We start from the raw sequence: 22215 nt of genomic DNA on the forward strand, positions 1-22215 counted from the left end.
AGCAATAGCACCTATTCAACCAACGGCGAACAGCACTGAGAAAGACGAACACTTAAACTTCGGGGCATGGCAGATCATAGCATGAATGGAGAAGAAAATCTATTAATGACCTCATAAACCAAAAGGTGGTATCGAGTAAAAAGAAAACATCCAAGACGTATGTCCGGAACAATTTAAGAAAGGGTAAACAAAAAAACACGAAGGTGTGGACGAAGTCATTCCAAATGAGGTCCAATAGCGAAAAAAAAGCAACATAACTAAGACTGCTCGAAGAGAGCGATGGTGGAGCAGAAGTTACTCTTGTTAGGCTTCTCGAGAACGAGACCCTTGCCTGAGGAAGAAGTGACCATGTTGACGGAAGCCTTGGTGCTGAGACCGTAGAGCTTGACGTCGGAACAGTCGACCTCGACCATGTTCTCCTGGCAATCCTCCTCGTTGAGGCATGACTGGGCGTAGTTCTCGAAGAAACTGTAGAGACCAGCGCCGTAGACGTAGACGTCGGAGGACTTGAGGACACGGAGACCCCAGGCCTTGCGGCAAGATGCGGTCTTGCAGTAGGCGAAGTCGGGGTCGTTCCAGGAGTCCTGGGGTGTGTAGGGGACCAGGGCTGAGGGGTTGGACTGGTAGTAAGGAGTCTCGGACTGGATCAGACCCATGAAGACGTTCTTGGCGCTGGAGACCTGGTAGTTGTAGAGCTGGTGGTGCTCGGAGGAGGTACCCCACAGCCAGACAGGGTTCTGGGACTCGATCAGGACACCACGACCGGTGTAGACGTTGATCTGGTTGTGGTCATCAAGGTCAAGCTCGTGGTCGGCAGTCCAGAACCAGGTGTTTTCAAGGTAAGCACTTCCCTTGGAGGTGATGTGCAGGAGCATGAAGGCAGCCATGCACTCCTTCTTAGGGGTGGTCTTGACCTTGGGTGTCTTAGGGCAGGTGTCACTCTGGAGCTCGGTACCAGCGGCACCACCAATGCGGAAGTGAACATCCCACATACCGGCGGAACCCTGGGAGGCACCGGCCAAGTTCCATTCCATGAGGATGGCACCGGCAGCAGCACCCTTGGTGGTGATGATAAGATCACTCATCTCGACATTACCGGTCTCGCCCTTCTGACCGACCTGGAAGACAGGGACAGGGTTCTCCTGGTCCGCGAACTTGGGGCCGTGGGCCATGAGCATGGGCCAGATCTCACCAGTGATGCGGATGTTCTTGGGGATCTTGATGGTGGAGGTGATAACATAGGCACCGTGGTCGAAGTAGATGACCTGACCTTCCTTCCAGCTGTCGAAGATCTTCTGGATAGCGGCAGTGTCGTCGGTAGTTCCGTCACCCTTGGCACCAGCAGACTTGACACTGACAAAGTCGGAGGCATCAACATCGGTGTAGAGAGGCTTGGAGCGTTCGAAGATAGCACCATTGGCGAGGAGGCTCTTGGGCTTGCTGGAGGCGCTCATCTTGGACTGTGTGCGGGCAGAAGAGACAGCCTTGTGAGGACCACATGAGCCACCACCAGTGCTGTCGCTACCAGACTCAGCTCCGTTGGTGGTGCTTGAGCCAGTGGACTTGGCAGGAACGGATGTGGAGGTGACAGGAACAGAAGGCTGCTGGACAGATGCGGCGCTGGAAGGCACAACAACTGGAGCCTCGGAGGTAACAGGAGCCTCGGTAGAGGGCGCGGGCACAGGGGGTGGGCTCAGCGACATCGTCAGTCTGGGAAGATCCACCTCCAAGGATGGACAGGACACCGTTCAAGCCAGGGATATCAGGGAGACCAGCAGTGCGGTCGGACTCGCCGCTTGACGAGGGAAGAGGAACGGCACGGCTTCCACTGGCAGCGGGGATAGGAGAGGGCGCAGCAACGCTATCGCTGGAGGCAGCACGGGCAGGGGCGGGCGAACCACTGGCCAAACCGCTTGGGCTGGGGACACCCTGGGTAGCGGGGCAAACATTGACAGTCTGCATGACAGTCTCCACGACGGTGACAACCTCGGTCTCGGGCTCGGGCTGGGTAGCGCGCTTGTTGATGGTCTTGGAGGGAGTGTAGGTGTTACCCTGCACCCAGCTGTCAATGACACTGCCACCAGCCAAGATGCTGTTACCATCAACACCGGCAACAGCGGTCTTGGAGCCAGAGAAATCAACGTTGTCCAGGATGAGGTCACCACCACCAACGGGGATGCTCTTCTGGGTCCAGGCAGTGACGACACCGATGGGAGTGTTGGTGAGCTTGCTGTCAAGAAGAAGGACAGATCCGACAGTCTGGTTGGAAGGAGAAGTAGACATGTTCAGTCCAACCTCACAGTTGTTGATGTTGACAGACTTGAAGGTCCATGCCCAGTTCCAGTTCATGAAGATACCGGTCTGGCAGTCGTTGAAAGTCAAGTTACGGGTGGTGAACTGCTGGTTGCCGAGGAACATTCCGTAATTACCACCGTTGAAAGTCAAGTCGGACATGAAACCACCGGAACCGTTGTCCATGAAGATACCCTGCTGCTTGTTGGCTTCACCGCCACCCTTCACCATCTCGAAACGGATGTTCTGGAGAGAAGTGGCCTGGCCGACCTGCCAGTGAATACCAGCACCAGCACCCTGGGGAACGGCGGTCAGATCGATGACCAAGTTGCGAATGGCACGGAAGAAGTTATTTTGGTTTGTGAACCAGTTAGATCCATCGTCCTCGTAAGGGTCGGAGTCGATGACCGCCATGCCAGCGAACTTGGCAGAGGCCTTGATGACGGGAAGCTCAGCAGCATCACCAACAATCTGAGTATAGTAGTATTGCTGGATAGGCTTGGACACAACGTAGGTACCAGGCGGGAAGTAAACGATAGCGGGAGTGGTGGTAGACGAATCACAGCCCTTACCGCAACGGCCACCAGAGGAGATAGCCTTGTTGATAGCAGCGGTGTCATCAGTGGAACCATCACCTGTGTATAGTAAGTATTTGCCATACTCGAATTTACGCGTTCATCACGTACCAGTGGCACCATAGTCCATAACATTGCGGAAAACCTTATAGTCGGAGCTCTTGGCGAAGGGAACGGTTCCCTGGCGCTTCACGTTGGCCACCCAGTAGCTTGAAGCAGCGGAGGTTCTCTGAGTAGTATCCAAGACATGGTTGACGGGGGTCACTGGGGCTGTCACCGGGACTGTCACTGGGACAGCTGCGACGAGAGAGGCCGGAAGACCAAGTAACAAAATGATATGGGCGACGAACATCGCGATCGAGGTCTGAAAAGAGGCCATGACGATAGAAGCTGGACCAGCAGCGATGTATGTCTGAAATGGGATAAGATCCTAAAATGAAAGAATACTTCAGTCACCGGTACTGAAGTCTGTGTTTGTTGCGAAGAGAAGATTCGCCAACCAGCGGCGATGTAAACAAAAATGGCAACAAAAGACGAAAAGAAGAGAATGGACAGCTCCTTCCGCAGAAAGATTGAATGCGAAAGCAACAATGGAAATCGAATGAATGGGGAAAAAAAAACAATCAAGAGGAAAGAGACAAGAAATAGGCGACGGACCTATACTATAATTAAAAGAAAGCGTTTGCAGAAGACTCCTTTTCGGCCTATCAAAAGAGCCGTGTCTAAAAGGTCCGCTTCACTCCACCAATCACAGCCCCACACGGGGTGAGGTACTAGAAGGCTTGAAACGCGATGGTCGTGCGATGAAACGCTGAAAGAGCCGATCAATGGTCGAAGTGTTGCAAAAACACCGATCGGGAAATCGTGGAAACAAAGTGGCGTCCAGCGATCGGGACTAAATGAATGACTGTAATCTTACTATGGGAGTATAGTAAGGTTCAGGATAGTTCCCAAAAATAAGGAGAGAAAGTGAAAAGGAGAACACCACAGATCCGAAATGAGAACTGGGGCGCGATGGAGTCTTCTATGTACTATATGACTAGTGGCCAAACAGGGTATGCAGAGTGCATTCCATTCGATATTTTGATGGACGTGTCGTTCTGGAGGGGTTTCTTTTTCCAGGGAGACATTGTCCAGCGCGTACGAGTACCCATCTCATGCCTTGATCCAGGTGGGGCCTTGGAAGACCCTGCGCACTTGACACAGGACATGCTTGGCCTCCGTAGGTCTGCACGGCGCTTCAGCTCGATCTTCGAAAGCCATGGCCTGCGTCTGTGGCTGTTGTTATGCTTCCGGTTGTTGTCATGGCTGTAGCCCGTGCTATGACACGCGTCGGTCGCTCTCCGGCTGAGCCAGCTTGTTGGTAGTTAGGGGTTGCTATGGATAAACATTCCGCGCGGGCTCGGGCTTGAAGATTCCTAATGACGGAGGACAAGATGGCAAAGAGGGGAGCATGGACATGTCTGGAATCCAGGCCACGGCTCATCCTTGGAGCTCTTATCGGCTCGAGGGGTGACAAAGGGCTTGAACGTGTGATGCACGGCCAAGCTTTTGGCGGCCCCTGAAGGGACCCGCTCGGGATTGTCTTGCCCGGGAGTTTTCTGTTGTCTGTCTCGGGTATCGCTGCCAAGCTTTAGATTCGCAGGATCCGCGATGTTGTCTTCCTAGTGAATGTCCATGGATGAGCCCTGGAGTGGTCAGCCTGGATGCCTGGATGCCCCGGTGCCTACATTAGGTGGGAGAAGACTGCCTTCCACGGCAAGGCGGTCTGGCCCCCAAAGGCATACCTTGGGCATTTTGCCCCTGCCCAGGTGGGCCAAGCAGTTTCCGCTCGGGTATCCGGTACATTTTTCTCCGTGCATCGCACAAACAAAATCAGGTACTGGGTACTCCGTACTCCGCGCTCTGTACTCCGTACTTCAAGCCTGTCTACAAACGCTCAACTCCAACAAATTCCGAGCTGGCAAGGCTTCCATATATATTGTCTTAGATTAGATGCAGCCGCGCGTCCCGAGTGGAATCGGTACGGACCGGTGGCTGGTGGCGTGGATCTATTTGGTACGAACAGTACCGTTACGCTCCAAAACGCGCGCTAGTCTACGCACTCCCTCCGTCAAGTGCCGCGACTCTTCCCACGCAAAGCAGAGGCGCAAGTGGTCTGAAAACACAACTGGCGCATCGCTCGGATCATTCGGGACCTGGAAGACATCGCCAGGCGATACTCGGAGTTTCGCCTCTTGTGCCTGCTGAGCCACCTGCGTGGCGCGTAGCCCTTCCGGCAGTTTGATCCACACAAAGTAGCCACCAGCCAGAGCTCCAGGCTGAGGTACAGTAACGCCTAGTGGGACGAGGTATTCGTGGATCGCGGAGGTGAGGGCATAGTACTGGCGAGCGTAACTGGGCACCAGGTTATTCCGGAGGTGATCGACCATACCTGTTGGGAAGAGCTGGTCTATGATAGCAGCACAGAGATGTGAAGGGGCGCCACCTGATCGAGACGAGCCACTGCGAGGGAGTTAGTTGGACGCGTGGATTATTCGTGAGAAACTCACGTCTGTGATAACCCATAGGCAACCTTATCCGAAGCCTCGGCCCAGCCAGTTCGAACACCAGGCCCGATGAGTTTGCTGAAGCTACCATTACTTATTGCGTGTCCCCATTCATCGACCGGGCCACCATCGAGATACCGATCGACATCGATGATCCGCGGGACGCATGCGCGATCGGCAAACGGTCCATCCGGCGTCGGCGACCACTGTAGAAAATCATAGACATCGTCCGTGACGACGAGCGCATCGTACCGCCGAGCAATCCGAACAAGCGCCTCTCTCCTCCGCAGTGACATGATCTTACCAGAAGGATTGGCGAACGTAGGCACAGCATAGATAACATGCTTGTAGATCTTGCGCCAGGGCCTGACGGGTTTCAGCTTCTGCAGGCAGTGTCAGTCGGCAATGCAATTAATGGCACCTTGAACTGCTACTGTGACGTCCACGCGCGTGTCTTGTCCTACCGGTTGGGTATTGCCCTCTTTCTGGGCGGTTTCCTCCGCAGCCCGCAGTCCCTCTTCGAGGAAGTCTAGATTGATGCCTTCGTCATCTTCCGGGATTCCTCGTAGACGACCGGCGAAGCCGGCGTCGTCCATTATGCGCGCGGCCAGGAAATACGTCGGTGCCACCATCCATACATTGCGGGTGTAGACTGGGTCGGTGAAGACTTGGAGGACGCAGGCGAGGTTCTGACTTGCCCCGCCGGTGATGCAGATACGGGAGGTGGTGATCGGTGCGCAAGGCTGATAGAAGGTGCTCAGCCACGCGGCGATGTGGGTGCGTAGAGGCTCATAGCCTTCGTCGGCCCCGTAGTGTAGGGCTGTGTCTTTGATGGAGGGGTTGGTGAGGGCCTCGGTGGCAGAGGTGCGGAGTAGGTTGGCGGGGAGCAGCGCGGGGTTAGGCCAACCGCTGGACAGGTCGATGGGTTGTTCGGGGGACACGGATAGTGTCATCTGTGATTGATCTGGATTGGTCATGCCAATCAGAGTACTCAGTATTGGACAAGAAAGACTTTGGAGCTTCAGTGGCGATAGATCCGAGATCGGGGGGAGCGGGAGCGGTTCCAGGGTACGGCTTGTATGCCGGAACAGGCACAGGAACCATTTATATATACATCCATGGCTGGTGAGATTACGAGCTTGCAGACCTGCAGTATACGCAATTTTAGGGCTATCTTTGCTCAGTGGTAAAATTATACCTGTGGTTTTAGGTCTGTTAGCAGATATATATAATAGAAAATATATTCAGCACTGGCAAAACCAGATGATCATAAGGCATTTTATTTATATATACATGCATATCTCCTTTACAAATAAGAAACGAGGATACCCTGGATGGACACAGCCGCATCGTGACGGTTACATGGCCTCTGATTGATTGAAATTTCCTCCGCAGTATATGCCCAGGACAAGGCACTGAGCTGTTCGGCCCCGGGGGTTCCCTGGTGTTTACCAATTTGCGATGTATAGTTCACATACCACACGGCAAGACTGTAACGTTGGAGGTCAACACGGCACAGAGTAGACTTAGATCAGGAACACAGTACTCAATTCTATACTACAGAGCCATATTCCACAAAGAGAGTATCAGATCAGAGCATAAAGCACAAATATAAATGATGCCATTGTAATTTATTGGGCCCACATCCAAGACATGCACAGCCAGGGAACCACAACTTGCAGTCTATTATTGGCAATACTCCTCCGAACTGTCTTTTTTTTTTTTTTTTTTACTGACCTGTAACTTATACTCGTCTTTAGTTTATATGACCTCCGATATATTACATTAAATAAAAAAAGAGGGTACTCCTTTTCCACCGTTCCCCTAAAATAATCGAAATCTTTCTGTCTGACTTTCTCCCCTTACACATCAGCCTCATCCATTCTCAGTTGCCATTCTTGAACCCGCCGATCCATTCCCCGATCTTCCCCCCTAACCCCCTCTGCCGCCAAGTACAATCTCATTCCTCTATGCGTTGACCTTCCCTCATCCTCCGGGCCCTTCCCAAACTCTACTCAACACACTGTCCAAGATGTTGTCGGCTCCCGTTAAGTCGGCGAAGCGCATTTCGTCCCTATTCTCTCTAGGGTCGAAGGATCGAGAGTCACAATCCTCCCCTATATCTCCCAGTTTCCCAGAAACCGAGAAACGTCGGAGAAGCAGCTCGAGGCCAACTCGCCACGTCTCCACACCAAATGCCGTATTCTCCTCAGAACCTCGAACAATGCCCAGCCCACTGGATATGGAGAGCCTGCCCCCGCCACCTTCACTAATGTCTGTAAACCAAGACCTGGCCAGCAGCGCTCCTAGTTCACCCGTCGCCCGCCCACAAAGTCGTGGTCGTGAAATGAGCAGACCCTCCAGCTCTGCCGGTCTCGCAATTCCAGGTTCCAACCCAGACTCTCGTCCGAGCACACCGTCGAAGCGTAGGAGTTGGATGCCGGGTATGTCGGGAATGACGGGGCGGTCGCGCGCAAGTTCAACGGACAAGCGCCCAACCCCAATGTTGCCGGCGGCGTGGATTGCAGGATTGGACCAGAAGGTCGTCTACGACCTGACGCCATTGTCCAGGGGAGACCAGGTACGTACCGCCGAGTGGAGGACATTTCCCGGCCAATGTGAAGCTGACAAGAAAATTCAACCTATCAGATCCCCGAACTTTGGAACGAGGAAGGTGACACTTTCGTGTACCTCTTCCCGCAGAACACCGGCCGCGCCCCATCCTTCAAGGTCGACTCTACCATCTTCGCAGAATCGCCTTCCCTCACGTTCCTCGCCCGCGGCACCGATGAAAAAACGAACGGGCTCGAGCAGCCAACCCGAACACTCTCGCTTTCGAATCCTATGTCACCACCATTGACACCGCAGGACCGGTCCGAAAATGACAACGACAATGACAGTTCTGGAAGTCAGAGAATGGCGTTCGACGATAGCCCGGAGGAACAGCAGGAACTCCACCTATACCTGCCAATCCCGCTCAACTGTGACATCTCCAACCCACAGGCCCGCCTGACGCAAGAAGACACGGAGACCTTGCTCCTGTTCCGCAACTTGTTTGCTTTCCTGTTGGGTCAATCTCTCATTGCGTCGCCGAAATCGGCGACTCTCTTCTCCATCTTCATGGACGTTGCGGTTCTTCTGGCACGATTCGAGTTCTCTAACCTGGATCAGTCCAACTTTGGTGAGACCGCAACTTCTAGTTTCAGTAACTACTGCGAGGAACTTCGCTTGGCCGATGTGCGCCGAAGCAGAGAGAAGACTATAGAGGCGATTGTCCTCGGTGAGCGTCTCCGATACTACCCGCTATATATGGAAGGTTTCGTCCACGGTGTTGGAAAGCTGGACGAGCTGAAACAGCTCCGAAGCCCCAAGTATACTTTCATTCACCCAATCACCCAAAAACGAATGGAACGTGCATTCATCGATCTCGACACCCGTCTCCGCGGCCTCTACGGCAAGTTGGAAGACTTCGATTTCCCTTCGGTGTTCTCCGGTTTCGCCAACTCAACAACTTCCGCCGAGAGCAAGGTCGTCCGATTCAAGAACTGGAAGACCGGCTTCCATGAATTCCGCCGTTTCACCATTCAGTACTACAGACAGAAGTACGGCTCATGGCCTCCCAAGGCACGTTCCAAGAAGAACGAATTCGAGGAGAATGGTCTCAACCGTCTCCTCCTGCTCGATCTGTACCATGACTTCACCGATCTCTACGATCTGATGGTGGATCGGACGTCTTTGACCACGCGCACGATCGATGTCTCTGGGGCAGGTAGCTCCACACCTTCCGATAATCCCAAGGAAATTACTGTCCGCGCTCTGCGCCACGTTCTCAGCGAATACGACCGCAGCACTCCGCCCGTGCTCCCGCCCATTCCATTCGACATTCCACAGCTTCCCTCCCTGCAGCCCTTGCACAGGAAGCCCTTGGATGCCAAGAAGGAGGCCAAGCAGAGCGGCAAGAAGCTCAAGAGCTCGGACATCAATGCCGTCCTGATGGATTCCTATACCCGCGAGGCAATGCGACCCACTCCCTTCATTGAAAGCTTCATGCAATTCGAGCGTCGATCCGCCCACGGCAAGAGCGTCAACGACATCCTTGATCTGCGCTGTGGTCAATGGATCTTCCTTTACGCAGTCATCCAATCCCTTCCCATGTTGGTGGTTGACGTTCCTGAGGTCCACTACAACGAGGGTGTTGAGTACTTCCTCTGTATCGCTCCTCGTGGAGGTGCCCCCTGGATTCACAACGACACCAAGACCGCCCGCAGCTGGTTCGGAGTCGCAGGCGGTGCTGGTGTCGTCAGTCTCCCATCAGATGTAGTCATCAACGGAGTAGAAGGTGTCTACCGTCGCAGTCACTGTTGGCAAGTCGCCGAGCAGTGGGCCGATGCAGGCGCCCTCCTCGACCCCCCGATGATCGAAGATGCCGCCTACGACGACGAGGAGTCCTCCATCTCCTCCCCCTACCAGGCTCAACACTCCTCCGTCGGATCATCCTCCGAACCCCAATCCAACATGGCCTCCGCCGGTCTCAACCCCCCTCCCCCAGCCATCCCTCGCACCCGCTCCCCAGGCGCCGCCCAGCGCTCTGAGCAACACCGCCACTCATTCTACCCAGGACTGGAAGCCCTGCCCCTCCCAGCGGGCATCGCACCCATCGAGCCTCCCACGCGCCCGATCAGTCGCTTCAATCCCAACATGAGTTTCGATGATATCTTGCGCGAGGTGCCGAAGAAGGACAAGAAGAAGAACTGATTCTCTCTATTTTGGTTTCAGTTTACTCCACACACTCTGTTGATAGGCGCATTGTCGGCCGGAGCACAGGGAAGCGAAACTAAAAGCGATATTCTAATTGGGGGCATTCATGGAGAGCATATTATAATCACCAACATATCCAGCATCAGCATCTCCGGAGGAGGGTTTTTTTCTTCTTTTCACACTGTCATTTTTCTTTCCCCATTTTCGCTTCGGATTCCCCTTTCCGTAATTTGTGATATTGGAGACCGTTAGAAATATAGATTTAATATCTGTACACTGGGCAGTTTGAGTTCCAAATTTCATTGTGTGGATAATTAAATAAGAGTAGCGCATTCTCTACCACATTGGTATTTGGACATGAGTACTTCGTATACGAACATCCTTCAATGTTCCGCTGAAGTCGCTGATCCCCAATGTTTTGCAATATGGAGCAAAGAAGTATACAACTTTGGTTCCATGGGTCCCGCCTATAGTTACCAACTTTCACAAATCTCCTTCTCCAGAGTTTCCAACCTGTCGAACCCGTTCTCCAATCAAATTTCGCGATATCCCGCAAAGTCATGCAAGCGCGGAGGCAATACGAGGAACACAGCCTTGTCTCCTCCCTCCAAAAAAGATCTTTCACGCAGATCTCTTCCAGACCGGGACAAGGCTCCATGCGTCTGTCAATTGAGCTTGATTCAATTCAAGTCTTAGCATAATCCATGCCCATGCCAATGCCAATCTCAAACCAAAGACCCAACCAAACCCCTGAAGATGGAATAACCAAAGCTCTAAAAACCCCCGAAAACCCCCCAAAATGCCACCCTCAAGCATAACAAGCGACAAAGAACGACTCGAACCGCGCCTTCTCCGCGCAGCAGAGTCAAACGATGTCCCCTCCCTCCAAAAAATCCTCCACCTCGCCCACGACTACAACCAACTCACAGACAACTTCCTACGGATAGGCCTAATGCGCAGCGCAGAACGCGCCTGCCTCGACACTACAGAATACCTACTTTCCCAAGGCGCCAAGACAGACGTAGCCTCGAACCGAGCCTCACCACTCCTCCGCGCCGTCGAGCGAGATCACTACCAAATCGTGAAAGTGCTCCTTGACGCAGGCGCAAGCCCCAACACCGCAGACAAAGAAGGTCGCACGGCGCTCATGACAGCTGCTTGGAAGAACCATGTCGATATTTTACAATTGTTGATTTTGCGAGGCGCGGACGTCAACGCCTGTGACCACCGCGCGCGAAACGCACTTCATAATCTTGCTGCTGATAAGGCTTGTCGGTGGGGGTGGGGGGAGGATGTGGTGAGGTTTTTGCTTGCGGGGAAATGTATGGTCGATGCGCGGGACGAGCTTGGTCGGACGCCGCTGCATTGGGCTTGTGCGACTGGGAATTGGAAGTTGGCTGAGATGTTTGTTGCGAAGGCGGATATTGATGCGACTGAGTCTAGGGGGAAGACTGCGTTGCATGTTGCGACTGCGCATGATCGGGATGATATTGTTATTCTGTTGCTGGCGCATCGGGCGAATATTAATGCTACTAGTGATGGTGGTTGGACGCCGTTGCATAATGCTTGTGATAAGGGGTGTGAGGCTATTGTGAGGATTTTGTTGATGGAGGGGGCGGGGATTAATGCGCAGCTTTTGAATGGGGTTACTCCTTTGCATCTTGCTGCTCAGGGGGTCATCGGGATGTGGTGGAGTGTTTGCTTGAGAGGGCTGATTTGAAGAGGAGGGTGAGGGATAATTTTGGAAGTACGCCTTTTTTGCGCGCGGCGCAGTTCAAGAGGAAGGATGTTGTGCTGTTGCTTGCGCCTTTTAATAATGTTGAGAGCCTTTCTGAGGATGTGAAGGGGGCTTGCGCGGCGTTTGATGCGACAGTGGTGGACTTTGGAAATTTTCACAACGAGAATCGGGTTAAGCGCATGTCTGTTTTCGATCTGTTATATGGCAGGGATAAGGAGAATCCGAGGAAGCAGGCTGTTACTACGGTACCGGCTGATAGTCGGGCGACTGAGTTCAGATGGATCCATCTGCCTGCTAACAACATGGCTTGGGTGGAAGCTTTGCTCACTAAGTCTTTCATTGAGGAGGGAGCTCACGACGTTGACGGGTTCAAGGGGTTGGAGAAGTCCTTCAACTATCAGCATCGGGGCCAGAGAACCCACTCGCACTTCATGCGACCACTGTGTCAAAACACACCGCGAACACCGTTCCGACGCCGTGAAGAAGACACATCTGAAGACCCAGTGTCTGATCACGGGCACGCAAAACCCAAGGACAACGACCGTAAGCAAAAAGGCCCAGGTGGCAAGCTTGAACGGGTTGATTCAAATCCACACGAAGACGGTCCCCCCGGGAAGAAGAAGAGCAATCAGAAGCGCGGAAAGTCAGGCAGTGCACCAGGAACCCCCAAGTCTGAAACGAAGGGCAAGTCACCCTGGGGCCCGAGCGAAAAGGCACGGTCTTCTCCCCTCTCCTCCTCGATGTGTAAAGATCCCCATCCACTGGTCTCTGCATGCAACGTCTGCGTGTTCATGCCATACCTACACTTTGAGACCACAGAGCGAAGGCAGAAAATGCAAGATGCAATCTCACGAGCGGAGACACTGTCATTCCCATGCACAAGTATGAAGCGGATGCGTACCAGAGATGAGATGCTACTGGATGCACATCTATCATCCTCAACAACCTCGCTTCATGTCCGCCGAACATTAGACCAGTTCTTCTACCCAAACATTGATACCCAAAGCCGTGATCAGGACCAGGTGGTGTTTCGATACCAAACCAAGAGTCCTGGCATGGGATCCGATCCCAAAATATTCATGGTAGATCAATTGTGGATGTGGGTGTTAGGTACCAATCTCATTGTGACGGCGTTTCCTCAGAGATGGGACCAACCGAAGAATGATCCACTCAATGTTCTAGATGGGATAATCGAGGACATCAATTCTAAAACCAGAGATCCGGTCAGATCTGTATATGATCTGGCGATGATCATTACCAACCGATGCTCTGGGGTATTCGACCGCCATCGGTTGGGCGACGAAGAGTACCAATTTTTGGACATGTTCGAGTCATCTATCGGTATAGCCACCGATAAAGAGACACTTTTGTTCAACCAGTTCAACCACGCCTCCGTTCAGGCATCAGACTGGCTGAAAAGCCATCGCAAACTCGACGGATCATTCAGCTCGTCCCGTACAAGGTCTGTGGATGGCACAGACGAAGACGGACTGAGCAGCGACTACTGCGATGAACACGGCCAACCGCTATTCGTCGACCGACTACTGGACATCGGACAGGAAACCGATCTCCTCGCGGAAACAAAAGATATTCGCGATGAACTGAACATGATCCGCACAGTTCTGGAGCACCAGAAATACGTGCTTATCGACTTTCAAGATGTGATCTGTGAGACATACCAAGGCCAACACCGTTCACAGTTCGATGTCAAAAAGCGGTTCAAGGACCAGCAGCGCGTGATCGATATGCATCTGAAAGATATCGATCGAATGGACAAACAAGCCGAACGAATCTACCACTCCATCACAGATCTGTTAGATCTGAAACAAAAAACACGCAAACGCCTTCGAGGCCCGTTTCGCCCGCGACCAGGCCGCTGGAACAACGCGCCAAAGCAAGACGATCATGGTTTTCACCATTGTCACTATCGTCTTCTTACCCCTCTCATTCATCAGCTCCATTTTCACAATCAACATGAAAGAGTTTGACAATTTGAATCTTGGATACGTGGCAAAATACACGTTTGGAATTGGGTTTGCAATTTCCATTCCTCTTGTCTGGGTTGCTTTAACGGTTGATGATATTGGTGGCTTTTTCCGCGTGAGCAGTCGACGTTGGCTGTCGAAGAATAAAGCCCCACCGACGCGAGAGCCGCCACTTCAAGCGTTGGAGATGGAGAAGATAATTAGTATTTCGCGCATGCGTCGCAGCGTGGATGTGGAATATCGCGGTAATTTGCTACCTGTTTCAACGCGGGGATCGGTGATGTCTAGGGGACCTGAGTTGTATCCCGCTGGACTGGGGTCTGCGCGGAAGAGTTATGATTTACGATCTAGTCAGGACTACAGATCTCGATGATATGATGAATGAATTTATGAATGCTTGGACCTTCGTCAGTTCTCAGCTCTTTGATGGACGACACTGGAACATTGGCAGCAATCCGTGGATGGGTACGCAGGTCTGTAGCGGCCAGGTTTGGTTTCAGTCCAGGGGTTTCAGAGTACCACCCCAGACTGAGGACCAGCCCAGGTGCCCAGGCGGAAGAAGGTATACACAGTAGCCCAGAAGAGAAGACATAGATGAATAGGTAGGCCCCTAATGGGTCTTGGAAACAGGTGTATATAAGAACATGGAAAAGGCATTTCGAGAGACACTCGAAGAGATACTGAGAGGAGACCTAAGGGTATACTCCGTAGGCTGAAAACCAAATAGAAAGCTGTTGTATCGGAAATACTGAAATTGACACTGGCCGCTACAGACCTGCGTAGATGGGTATCTGATGTATTTGTCTTGTCTTGAACGCTGAGTTGGAATTTTGGCGGGTTTATAAAATGACCTTGGGCACCACCATTGATGATTATAACTGCATGGTCTCCTCGTATGCTCCATTATTGCTTTTCCCATTTCCCAAAATCTCCGCAGGGTGGTAAACATTCTCGACAACCATTGCAGCCCACATCAACACGGCATCAAAGATGTACATGAAAACCTCGTGGGTCATGATATACCCACCATAACCCTCGATGTACTCAACCAAGCGGAATATCGATCGAACAAGGATCAAGAAACTGACAAGATAAAGCCCGATAATAATGGTGAACCAGTTGCGCTGCTTGAACCCCTGTCCCCTGGTCAAGTCGCGATCGGCTCGCGATTTCGAAGTTGGGTTGCGTGAGATGCGGAAATGGAAGACGCTGGTGACGACGACGAAGAATCCGAAGAACAATAGCTGGACAATCAGTCCACCGATCGTCACGTTTGAGCCGAGGTCATGGTTGGAACCAGTGGACATAAGGCCACCACCTGAAACGTGTTAGTCGATGTTTTTGAGGCAACGAGTTTGCATGACTGCGTTGATGCGAGGGCCATCATACCGGTACATTGCATGAGGAATGAGATCACATCTCCCGCGACGAAGAATTTGGTCATCCATCCCACCCGTACCAAGCTCAGGTTCTCAGCATGGAGATATGTGATTGTTCTTCCCAAGATCATGTATACTGATGCGGCGTATAGTGGAGGAGCAATCAGGATGAATGTGGTTTGTAATGCGTAAAGGGTGACTCCGTAGTAGTTGTCATGCGAGGCGGCGCGGCAAATATATCCCAAGATCTGGACTGATCGAAGTTAGACTTGAATTGACAGTTGATCTAAAGAGAATACTGGACTTACGGACTCCTCCAATCACGAATGGAATAAAGTACCAGCATCGGGCCTTGGTGAGCTGATAGCCATGGTATGCAGTCGAAGCGCCAAATAGGATAATAAAGATGACTGCAGCGGGCAGAGAGGGATTATACCCGTAGATATTACGCTCATCGGCCATGTTGTTAGAGAATTACTGTTCGACATGCTGGGGTAGAATTTGATCCTTATATGAACAGTTCGCTAAAACGCGTTTCGAAAGTAAATCAGCAACCGGTTCAGGGTCCACTATATTCTAGGCGACGTTCTATTTCCAATGAATTGATTCGATCGTTCTGATTATGTCGCTTTAAATATCTCTTGGCTTTCACTGTGGGGTGGCTTAGTTGCGGGTATTCGTAGCCGTAGCCGTGTCCGTATTCGCCTTCGTGTTCGTCCCCGTGTTCGCGCACCCGTATCCGTTTTCGAACCTACCTTCATCCAACACTCGTGCTTCACGATGGGTCCCCGCAGAACACATCGAAAATCGCGAAATGGTTGCCCGGAATGCAAAAGGAGACGGCTAAAGGTAGGAATAAAAACACCGTTTGGATCTTCTTCTAACGTCCGCAGTGCGATGAGCGGTATCCATGCACAAACTGCTCCAAGCACGCGATACAATGCACGTTTGTAGAGCGAGATGCATCGACTCCTATTATGACACCCGCTACACAGCCCGAATCTTCCTTTGGGCCTTCGCCCTTGCCATTGCAGTCCTACCCGGCGACCCCCGGATCTGCGGTCGCTGCGCCCGAAAGTAGATCGGATTTACTGCATTTTCTAGCTGACTCGCCAAATGAAATGCCAAATGTTGATACAGATGACTGGGCATCCGATCTTGAATTGATGCATCACTACTGCACCGTGACATGCACGACCCTGACAGTTCGGGAAGACGCACGACATGTTTGGCGCGTTGTCCTGCCGATTGAAGGTTATTCGAATAAATACTTGATGCATGGAATTTTGGCTTTATCGGCCTTGCATCGCGCTCACCTTTACCCAGCCCAGAGAGAAAAATATATCAAAGCGACGGCGTACCACCAGGCAGCTGGGTTGAAGCAGTTTCGCGAGTTGATTGCCTCTCCAATCGACCCCAGCAATTGGCAGCCCGTCTTTTGCTTTTCATCCATGATCATGGTGTATGTTTGTGCTTCGCCGGTACGGATAGGCGAGCGCTGGCCTGCTCCCATATTGAACATGGCAGAACTATTTTCTGTCGTCAAAGGAATGCAGAGTATCATGGAGCCATGGTTGCACAGCCTCCGAAAGACTCAGCTTGCCCCGCTTGTGAATAGTGTCTATCTCGAGAGTGAAATGCTCATTCCAAGGTGAGTGCTTGGTGTACAGTGATTACCAGCTTGATCGACTGATGTCTTCTAGCCCGGCGGCAATGCAGCAATCTCTGCTTCCTCCTGGTGCACACGAGCACCTATCTCTTCTGCATAAATTTGTTGATGAATATCCATTCCCCGAATCCCAAGAGAGTTCTGATACAGCTGACGGACCACCGGTTCCTGACCACCGGGCGGATTACAAGAATGCTCTAAAGTATTTCGAAAACTCTACACGTCAAATTGACTTAGCGGGACCACACGTTGAGATTGGCATGGTTCTTATGTGGGCTTACTCACTGTCCAAGCGGTTCCGTGGTGATCTAGAAGCATACCGACCACCTGCTCTAGTTCTCCTTGCCTACTGGTGCATGCTGCTGCACCTTGTTGAGCATTCCTGGTTCATCAATGGTGCTTCAAGAGAGCTGCTTCAAGATATTGAAGACAAGATCCATCCAGCGTTCAAAGATTGGTTGGTATGGCCAAAAAGATGGGTCTTTGGGCCGTGATGGGGGACCGACAGTTGAGGCTACAGCATTGTCTACAAGCTAAAATACCATTAGAGAAATCTTGAAACAATCTGGTGCGAATCCCACCCAATCAGATGGCAATTTTTATTTAAAAACCGGAGATATTAACTATCAAACAGGCAACAATATAAAAACTCCGAAACACCCATAATTCCAACTCGGCTGTGCTACTTCACAGGGACCTTGACATACTCTTTGGCCTCGCCGTCGTTCTCGCTTTCCTCGGAGTCGACTGGGGTTAGGGTCCTTTCCGCGGTAGCGTCCTTCTCTTTCTCACCATCGTCAACCCAGACGTTCTTCTTGTTTTGGACTCCAGTATCCCGAATGATTTTCGGCAAAGTGACATTCAAGATACCATCCTCCAGCTTAGCCGAAATGCCATCAACAACGACAAAAGCCGGCGCGGCACGAGTGCCAAATCGGACTTCGCGTTCAAAAACACCAACCTCCCGACCACGCTCTTCCATAACAAGAGCTTGGTGCAAGTCTTCATTGACACCAGGGCGGTAGACAACACCCGCCAGGCGCAGAACAGACTCTTCAGCGTCATAGTCGATGCTCAGGTCACTCCTCTTGGCACCAGGTAGTGATACATGAACGATGTATTTGGCAGGAGTGTCGAAAACATCAACAGAGGGTGTGAAGTCAACGCCATCGGCCGTTTTATCCATTGGGAATCCAAGACCGGCACCAATCTGGCGCAGGAAGTCGAACGGGCCACCGTGAGGACCTCGATGTCTAGGACCGCCTGGCCCCCGCGGACCACGGTGCTCAAAGCCGAAAGGACCACCGTGGTGGCCATGATGACCTGGGAAGCCGTAAGGGCCGGGGTGAGGACCATGTCCATGGTGTCCCATTCCGTGCATTCCATGGCGACCTGGTCCAAATCCAAAGGCACCAGGGTTATGGTGGCTATGAGGGTGGGGGTGGAAGTCGTAGGGTCCTGGAGGACCGTGGCCGTGTTTGCCCTTTCCACCTTTGCCGCGGAATGGACCTGGTCCATGGCGGCCACGGCCGCGGCCCTTGTTCTTGAAATGACCGTGGCGGTGGCTATCGGCGCAGTCAGATTCGGATGAGGATGTTTCGCTATTGTCAACAGCGACTAATGGGTCGGCAACATCATCAGCTGCACGTGTGCTGGGGTCTTGGACCCCATCAGGCCGCGGTCCTTTCATGTCGGGGTGGCCGTGGGGACCGTGTCCATGTTTTCCTCTTTTATCTTTGCCGCGGAACTGACCCGGTCCTCGGTGGCTGGCGTGACGGCCCTTGCCCTTGCCTTTTCCGCAGTGGTTGCAGGGACGGTGGTTGTCTGGAGAGTCGGACTCGAACTCGGATGCTGTGTTCTCTCCTTTCTCGCCAGCCTCAGCATTCTCACCTGAAGCTGTATACTGAGGAGGGTTCTCGTGATGGGGTCCCCCGCGTGCGTGGCATCCATGGCCGTGGTGGCCGCGAGGAGAAAAGAAAGGATGATCTTCGAGGTTGCCGTTGACGAAGTCCCAGAAAGAGTTCGGTGGTTGATTGAGTTGATAGATGGAAGGCATCTTGGGTTAAGATATCTTCAATACACAACCTTTGAATAATTGATTGAAATCCGATGAAGACCCGGATAATTTGAAGAGAAGTTGAAAGATACTGAAGAGAAGCGAATGCTATGAAGGCACTTGATCTGAATCTACATCATTCCCATCAGGAATACACTGTTTATATACACCTGCTTGTACAACCAGGCAGCCAAGTTCTCCGTGTTTCTGGAAGTATACGTACTACAGTCCTGCCTAGCCCTATGCGCTCATTCGCCAGCTCGGGACCGAGACTCGGTCCCGCATGTCGCGATCTCTCGGTGATAATCAAATGCTGCACTTTTGTATGGCCAAATACGCGAGAGTATCAAATCTGGAGGCAAACTTCACTCCCATAAGAGTCAAAAGCATACGCAAGTGTACGATCAACTCCTCAATCTGGCAGTCTTCTCCTAACTCCGAGGTGACTCACGCACGCCACACTGCGCCACAATACGCCACACTGATATTCTGCCATTTTCACCGCTCAAAGTATAGAGTCCATACCTGGACTAAGACTTGGTATTATCAACACCCTGGGGTGGAGTATTTTGCATGAGTGAGATGTCTCACTTGAAGATCTTTGGAGTAGTTTCTAGCGCTGAATGCGCTGTTGAACGGGATTCCAGATGATCTGCACCACTAACAGTCGATCTATCATAGCCAAGCTTCGCTCATTTGGTAATGGTATACCTGTTTGGACTCGACGCTGGGATTTTGGCAATTTCAAGTCTTCAACCCAGCTCCAGAGCTACTTACGGAGTCAAAGGTTTTGATTTTGTATTACTTGGAATGCAGCATCGTGGACTTGTTGCTGCGGAGCACATCTCGACTAGTTATCCGTTCGCATGTGACTCTGCCAAGCATCAGGCCATGCGTCACATGATCTCACAAATCAAACCAATTTAATGAACCTCTTCCCTTGCGTTTCCTGCATATTTTGTTATCGTTGAGCTCTTGAATGTCTGTGTGAACATTCTCAATCTCTTCAATGCCATGTGAACAGCATGTGGGCTCCTCCGATGTCTTCCGACGACACGTGCAGCTTGCTCTCACCGATCGGTCCGAAGGGTTCCGGATGTCTCCACGAGCTTAAAACCACAGCTTAGAGATCTTGACATGTTCACGGGAGCTGGCTTCCCGAAACCGTACGGATGAGTGGATCTAGATTGTTGGGACTCCCGATCCGGGCCTCCCCTATCCTCATTCAACCGACAATGAGGTCATGAATGTGTCAGCGGTATAATCAGTCTTCCGAGGCCGACGCCGAATAATATGGGACTTCGAAATAAAATGTGATATACGAGCAAGTCTCTTTCAATTTACTAATATAGACGTTAATACTGCCCTGAGACCTCGTCCCTTGAGCGCAATGCTTTCTCTGCAGCGCCAGGCTTTGCGGACCCCTCCGGCTGCCCGTTCTTTCCTCTCAGCACATACATCCCCAATCACTCTACACAGCACACAGAGATGGCTTGCAACAAGAGCTGAAAAGTCTGACGCAATCCCCTCGTCTGGTGAGCAAAAGGAGCGAGTCGTCATTCTCGGATCGGGCTGGGGTGGATATACGCTCTCGCGCAGGCTCTCCCCAAAGACCTTTGCACCTCTCATCATCTCGCCTCGCTCATACTTCGTCTTTACCCCCCTCCTCACCGATGCGGCCAGCGGATCCCTCGATTTCTCGAACATTGTCGAACCCGTGCGTGATCCGCGCGCCAAGGTCGACTTCATCCAGGCAGCCGCGCGGGCCGTCGATCTCAAAAAGAAAACAATTCTGTGTGAAGCGACTGTCGTGAAGAGTGGAGTTACCGAGTCACCTCGAACAGAAGACAGAGAGACCGAAGAAGGCCCGGAAACCACAAACAAGAGACCAATGCGAGACCAGCGGTTATGGGAGCAAGGAGAGATATTCGAGATTCCTTATGACAAGCTGGTTATCGCGGTGGGCGCTGTCAGTCGAACCTTTGGAACACCCGGAGTGCGAGAGAATGCCATGTTCTTCAAGGATATTGGCGATGCCAAACGGGTGAAGAGGCGCGTACGGGAATGCTTTGAGCTTGCCGTCCTGCCAACTACCTCGAAGGAGATGCAGAAACATTTGCTGAACTTTGCCATTGTCGGGGCGGGTCCTACTGGCATTGAGCTTGCGGCGTCATTGCGCGATTTCATATATGATGACATGATGGCTCTATACCCAGCCCTCGATGCAATCCCCAAGATCACCCTGTACGACGTTGCGCCCAAGGTTCTGTCCATGTTCGATGAATCACTTTCTCGTTACGCAATGGAAACCATGAAGAGGGAAGGGATTGACATCAAGACGTCCCATCACGTTAAGAGCTTGCGATGGGGTCCGCCTGGAGCTACGTCGACTCACGAAATGGACCCCAAACGCTGCCTGACACTCGAGACCGAAGAAGAAGGCCAAGTGGGTGTTGGAATGTGCGTTTGGGTAACAGGCAATGCCATGCCCACATTTATCACCAAGTCACTCGACGCTGTCGATTTCCCAGCAGACTCGGTACAATCTATTGACGGCTCAGCCGTTTCCGCCAATGCCGAGCAAGAATCCTGGCAGTTCAAAAAGGGCCCCAGGAAAGGCCCACTGCTGGTAGACGGCCATCTTCGTGTCCAGCTACAGAATGAAGCCGGTCAGACGGCAGTCCTTCGAGATGTTTTCGCTCTTGGTGACAATGCTATGCCAGAGACCGGCGCACCTCCCGCGACAGCACAGGCCACCTTCCAAGAAGCCAAGTGGCTAGCTTCTCACCTGAACAAGAGTGATTTGGATCAGACTCCCTCTTTCTCCTTCCGTAACATGGGCACAATGGCTTATATCGGCAACGAGCGCGCCTTGATGCAGATCCCCCATGAGGACGATGGAACCACTCGCAAGTATTTGCCCGATGGTATCAAGGGTCGAACTGCTTCGCTCGTTTGGAAGGCAGCCTACATCACAATGAGTATCAGCTGGCGCAACAAGTTCAGGGTTGCATTCCGTTGGACCCTAAACAAGTTGTTTGGCAGGGATGTTTCCCGCTTTTGATTGTATACACCTTACGAAACATATCACTAAAATTTACATAGACAATACCTACTCATTCATAAGATCACATACTCAGCTCTTCAGAGATATTCCCATTTTCAAGCATGCACATCTTCAATTGGCAGAGAGCTAATGTAAAACTAATCGAGG

General features: G+C 52.0%; 8 protein-coding genes across 8 annotated transcripts; 4 read left to right on the forward strand and 4 right to left on the reverse strand.

Annotated features, from left to right (window-relative positions):
• Positions 1–257: 257 nt before the first annotated feature.
• On the reverse strand, positions 258–3246 carry N7506_006671 (glycoside hydrolase family 55 protein; the record flags this gene model as incomplete). Its single annotated transcript, XM_056955964.1, has 3 exons — positions 258–1710; positions 1739–2927; positions 2979–3246. 3 exons carry the CDS (start codon positions 3244–3246, stop codon positions 258–260), a joined length of 2910 nt encoding a protein of 969 aa, XP_056810298.1.
• A 1672-nt stretch (positions 3247–4918) lies between these two features.
• Positions 4919–6393, reverse strand: N7506_006672 (aminotransferase-like domain-containing protein; the record flags this gene model as incomplete). The annotated part of the gene is made up of 3 exons (XM_056955965.1): positions 4919–5372; positions 5420–5799; positions 5881–6393. 3 exons carry the CDS (start codon positions 6391–6393, stop codon positions 4919–4921), a joined length of 1347 nt encoding a protein of 448 aa, XP_056810299.1.
• Positions 6394–7448: 1055 nt separating this feature from the next.
• On the forward strand, positions 7449–10171 carry N7506_006673 (uncharacterized protein; the record flags this gene model as incomplete). Its single annotated transcript, XM_056955966.1, has 2 exons — positions 7449–7997; positions 8066–10171. The coding sequence occupies 2 exons, from the start codon at positions 7449–7451 to the stop codon at positions 10169–10171; spliced, it is 2655 nt and encodes an 884-aa protein (XP_056810300.1).
• Positions 10172–10973: 802 nt separating this feature from the next.
• Positions 10974–14270, forward strand: N7506_006674 (ankyrin repeat protein; the record flags this gene model as incomplete). The annotated part of the gene is made up of 3 exons (XM_056955967.1): positions 10974–11849; positions 11897–13725; positions 13808–14270. The coding sequence occupies 3 exons, from the start codon at positions 10974–10976 to the stop codon at positions 14268–14270; spliced, it is 3168 nt and encodes a 1055-aa protein (XP_056810301.1).
• A 499-nt stretch (positions 14271–14769) lies between these two features.
• N7506_006675 (RTA1 domain-containing protein) lies at positions 14770–15738 on the reverse strand (the record flags this gene model as incomplete). The annotated part of the gene is made up of 3 exons (XM_056955968.1): positions 14770–15215; positions 15287–15529; positions 15585–15738. 3 exons carry the CDS (start codon positions 15736–15738, stop codon positions 14770–14772), a joined length of 843 nt encoding a protein of 280 aa, XP_056810302.1.
• A 515-nt stretch (positions 15739–16253) lies between these two features.
• On the forward strand, positions 16254–17439 carry N7506_006676 (uncharacterized protein; the record flags this gene model as incomplete). The annotated part of the gene is made up of 2 exons (XM_056955969.1): positions 16254–16927; positions 16980–17439. 2 exons carry the CDS (start codon positions 16254–16256, stop codon positions 17437–17439), a joined length of 1134 nt encoding a protein of 377 aa, XP_056810303.1.
• A 188-nt stretch (positions 17440–17627) lies between these two features.
• Positions 17628–19001, reverse strand: N7506_006677 (Hsp20/alpha crystallin family protein; the record flags this gene model as incomplete). The annotated part of the gene is made up of 1 exon (XM_056955970.1): positions 17628–19001. The coding sequence occupies one exon, from the start codon at positions 18999–19001 to the stop codon at positions 17628–17630; it is 1374 nt and encodes a 457-aa protein (XP_056810304.1).
• A 1390-nt stretch (positions 19002–20391) lies between these two features.
• Positions 20392–22065, forward strand: N7506_006678 (putative pyridine nucleotide-disulfide oxidoreductase; the record flags this gene model as incomplete). Its single annotated transcript, XM_056955971.1, has 1 exon — positions 20392–22065. One exon carries the CDS (start codon positions 20392–20394, stop codon positions 22063–22065), a length of 1674 nt encoding a protein of 557 aa, XP_056810305.1.
• Positions 22066–22215: the final 150 nt, after the last annotated feature.

This window comes from Penicillium brevicompactum (assembly GCF_028827555.1).
Source record: "Penicillium brevicompactum strain IBT 35665 chromosome Unknown utg000005l_segment0_segment0, whole genome shotgun sequence".
Classification (NCBI taxonomy): Eukaryota; Fungi; Ascomycota; class Eurotiomycetes; order Eurotiales; family Aspergillaceae; genus Penicillium; species Penicillium brevicompactum.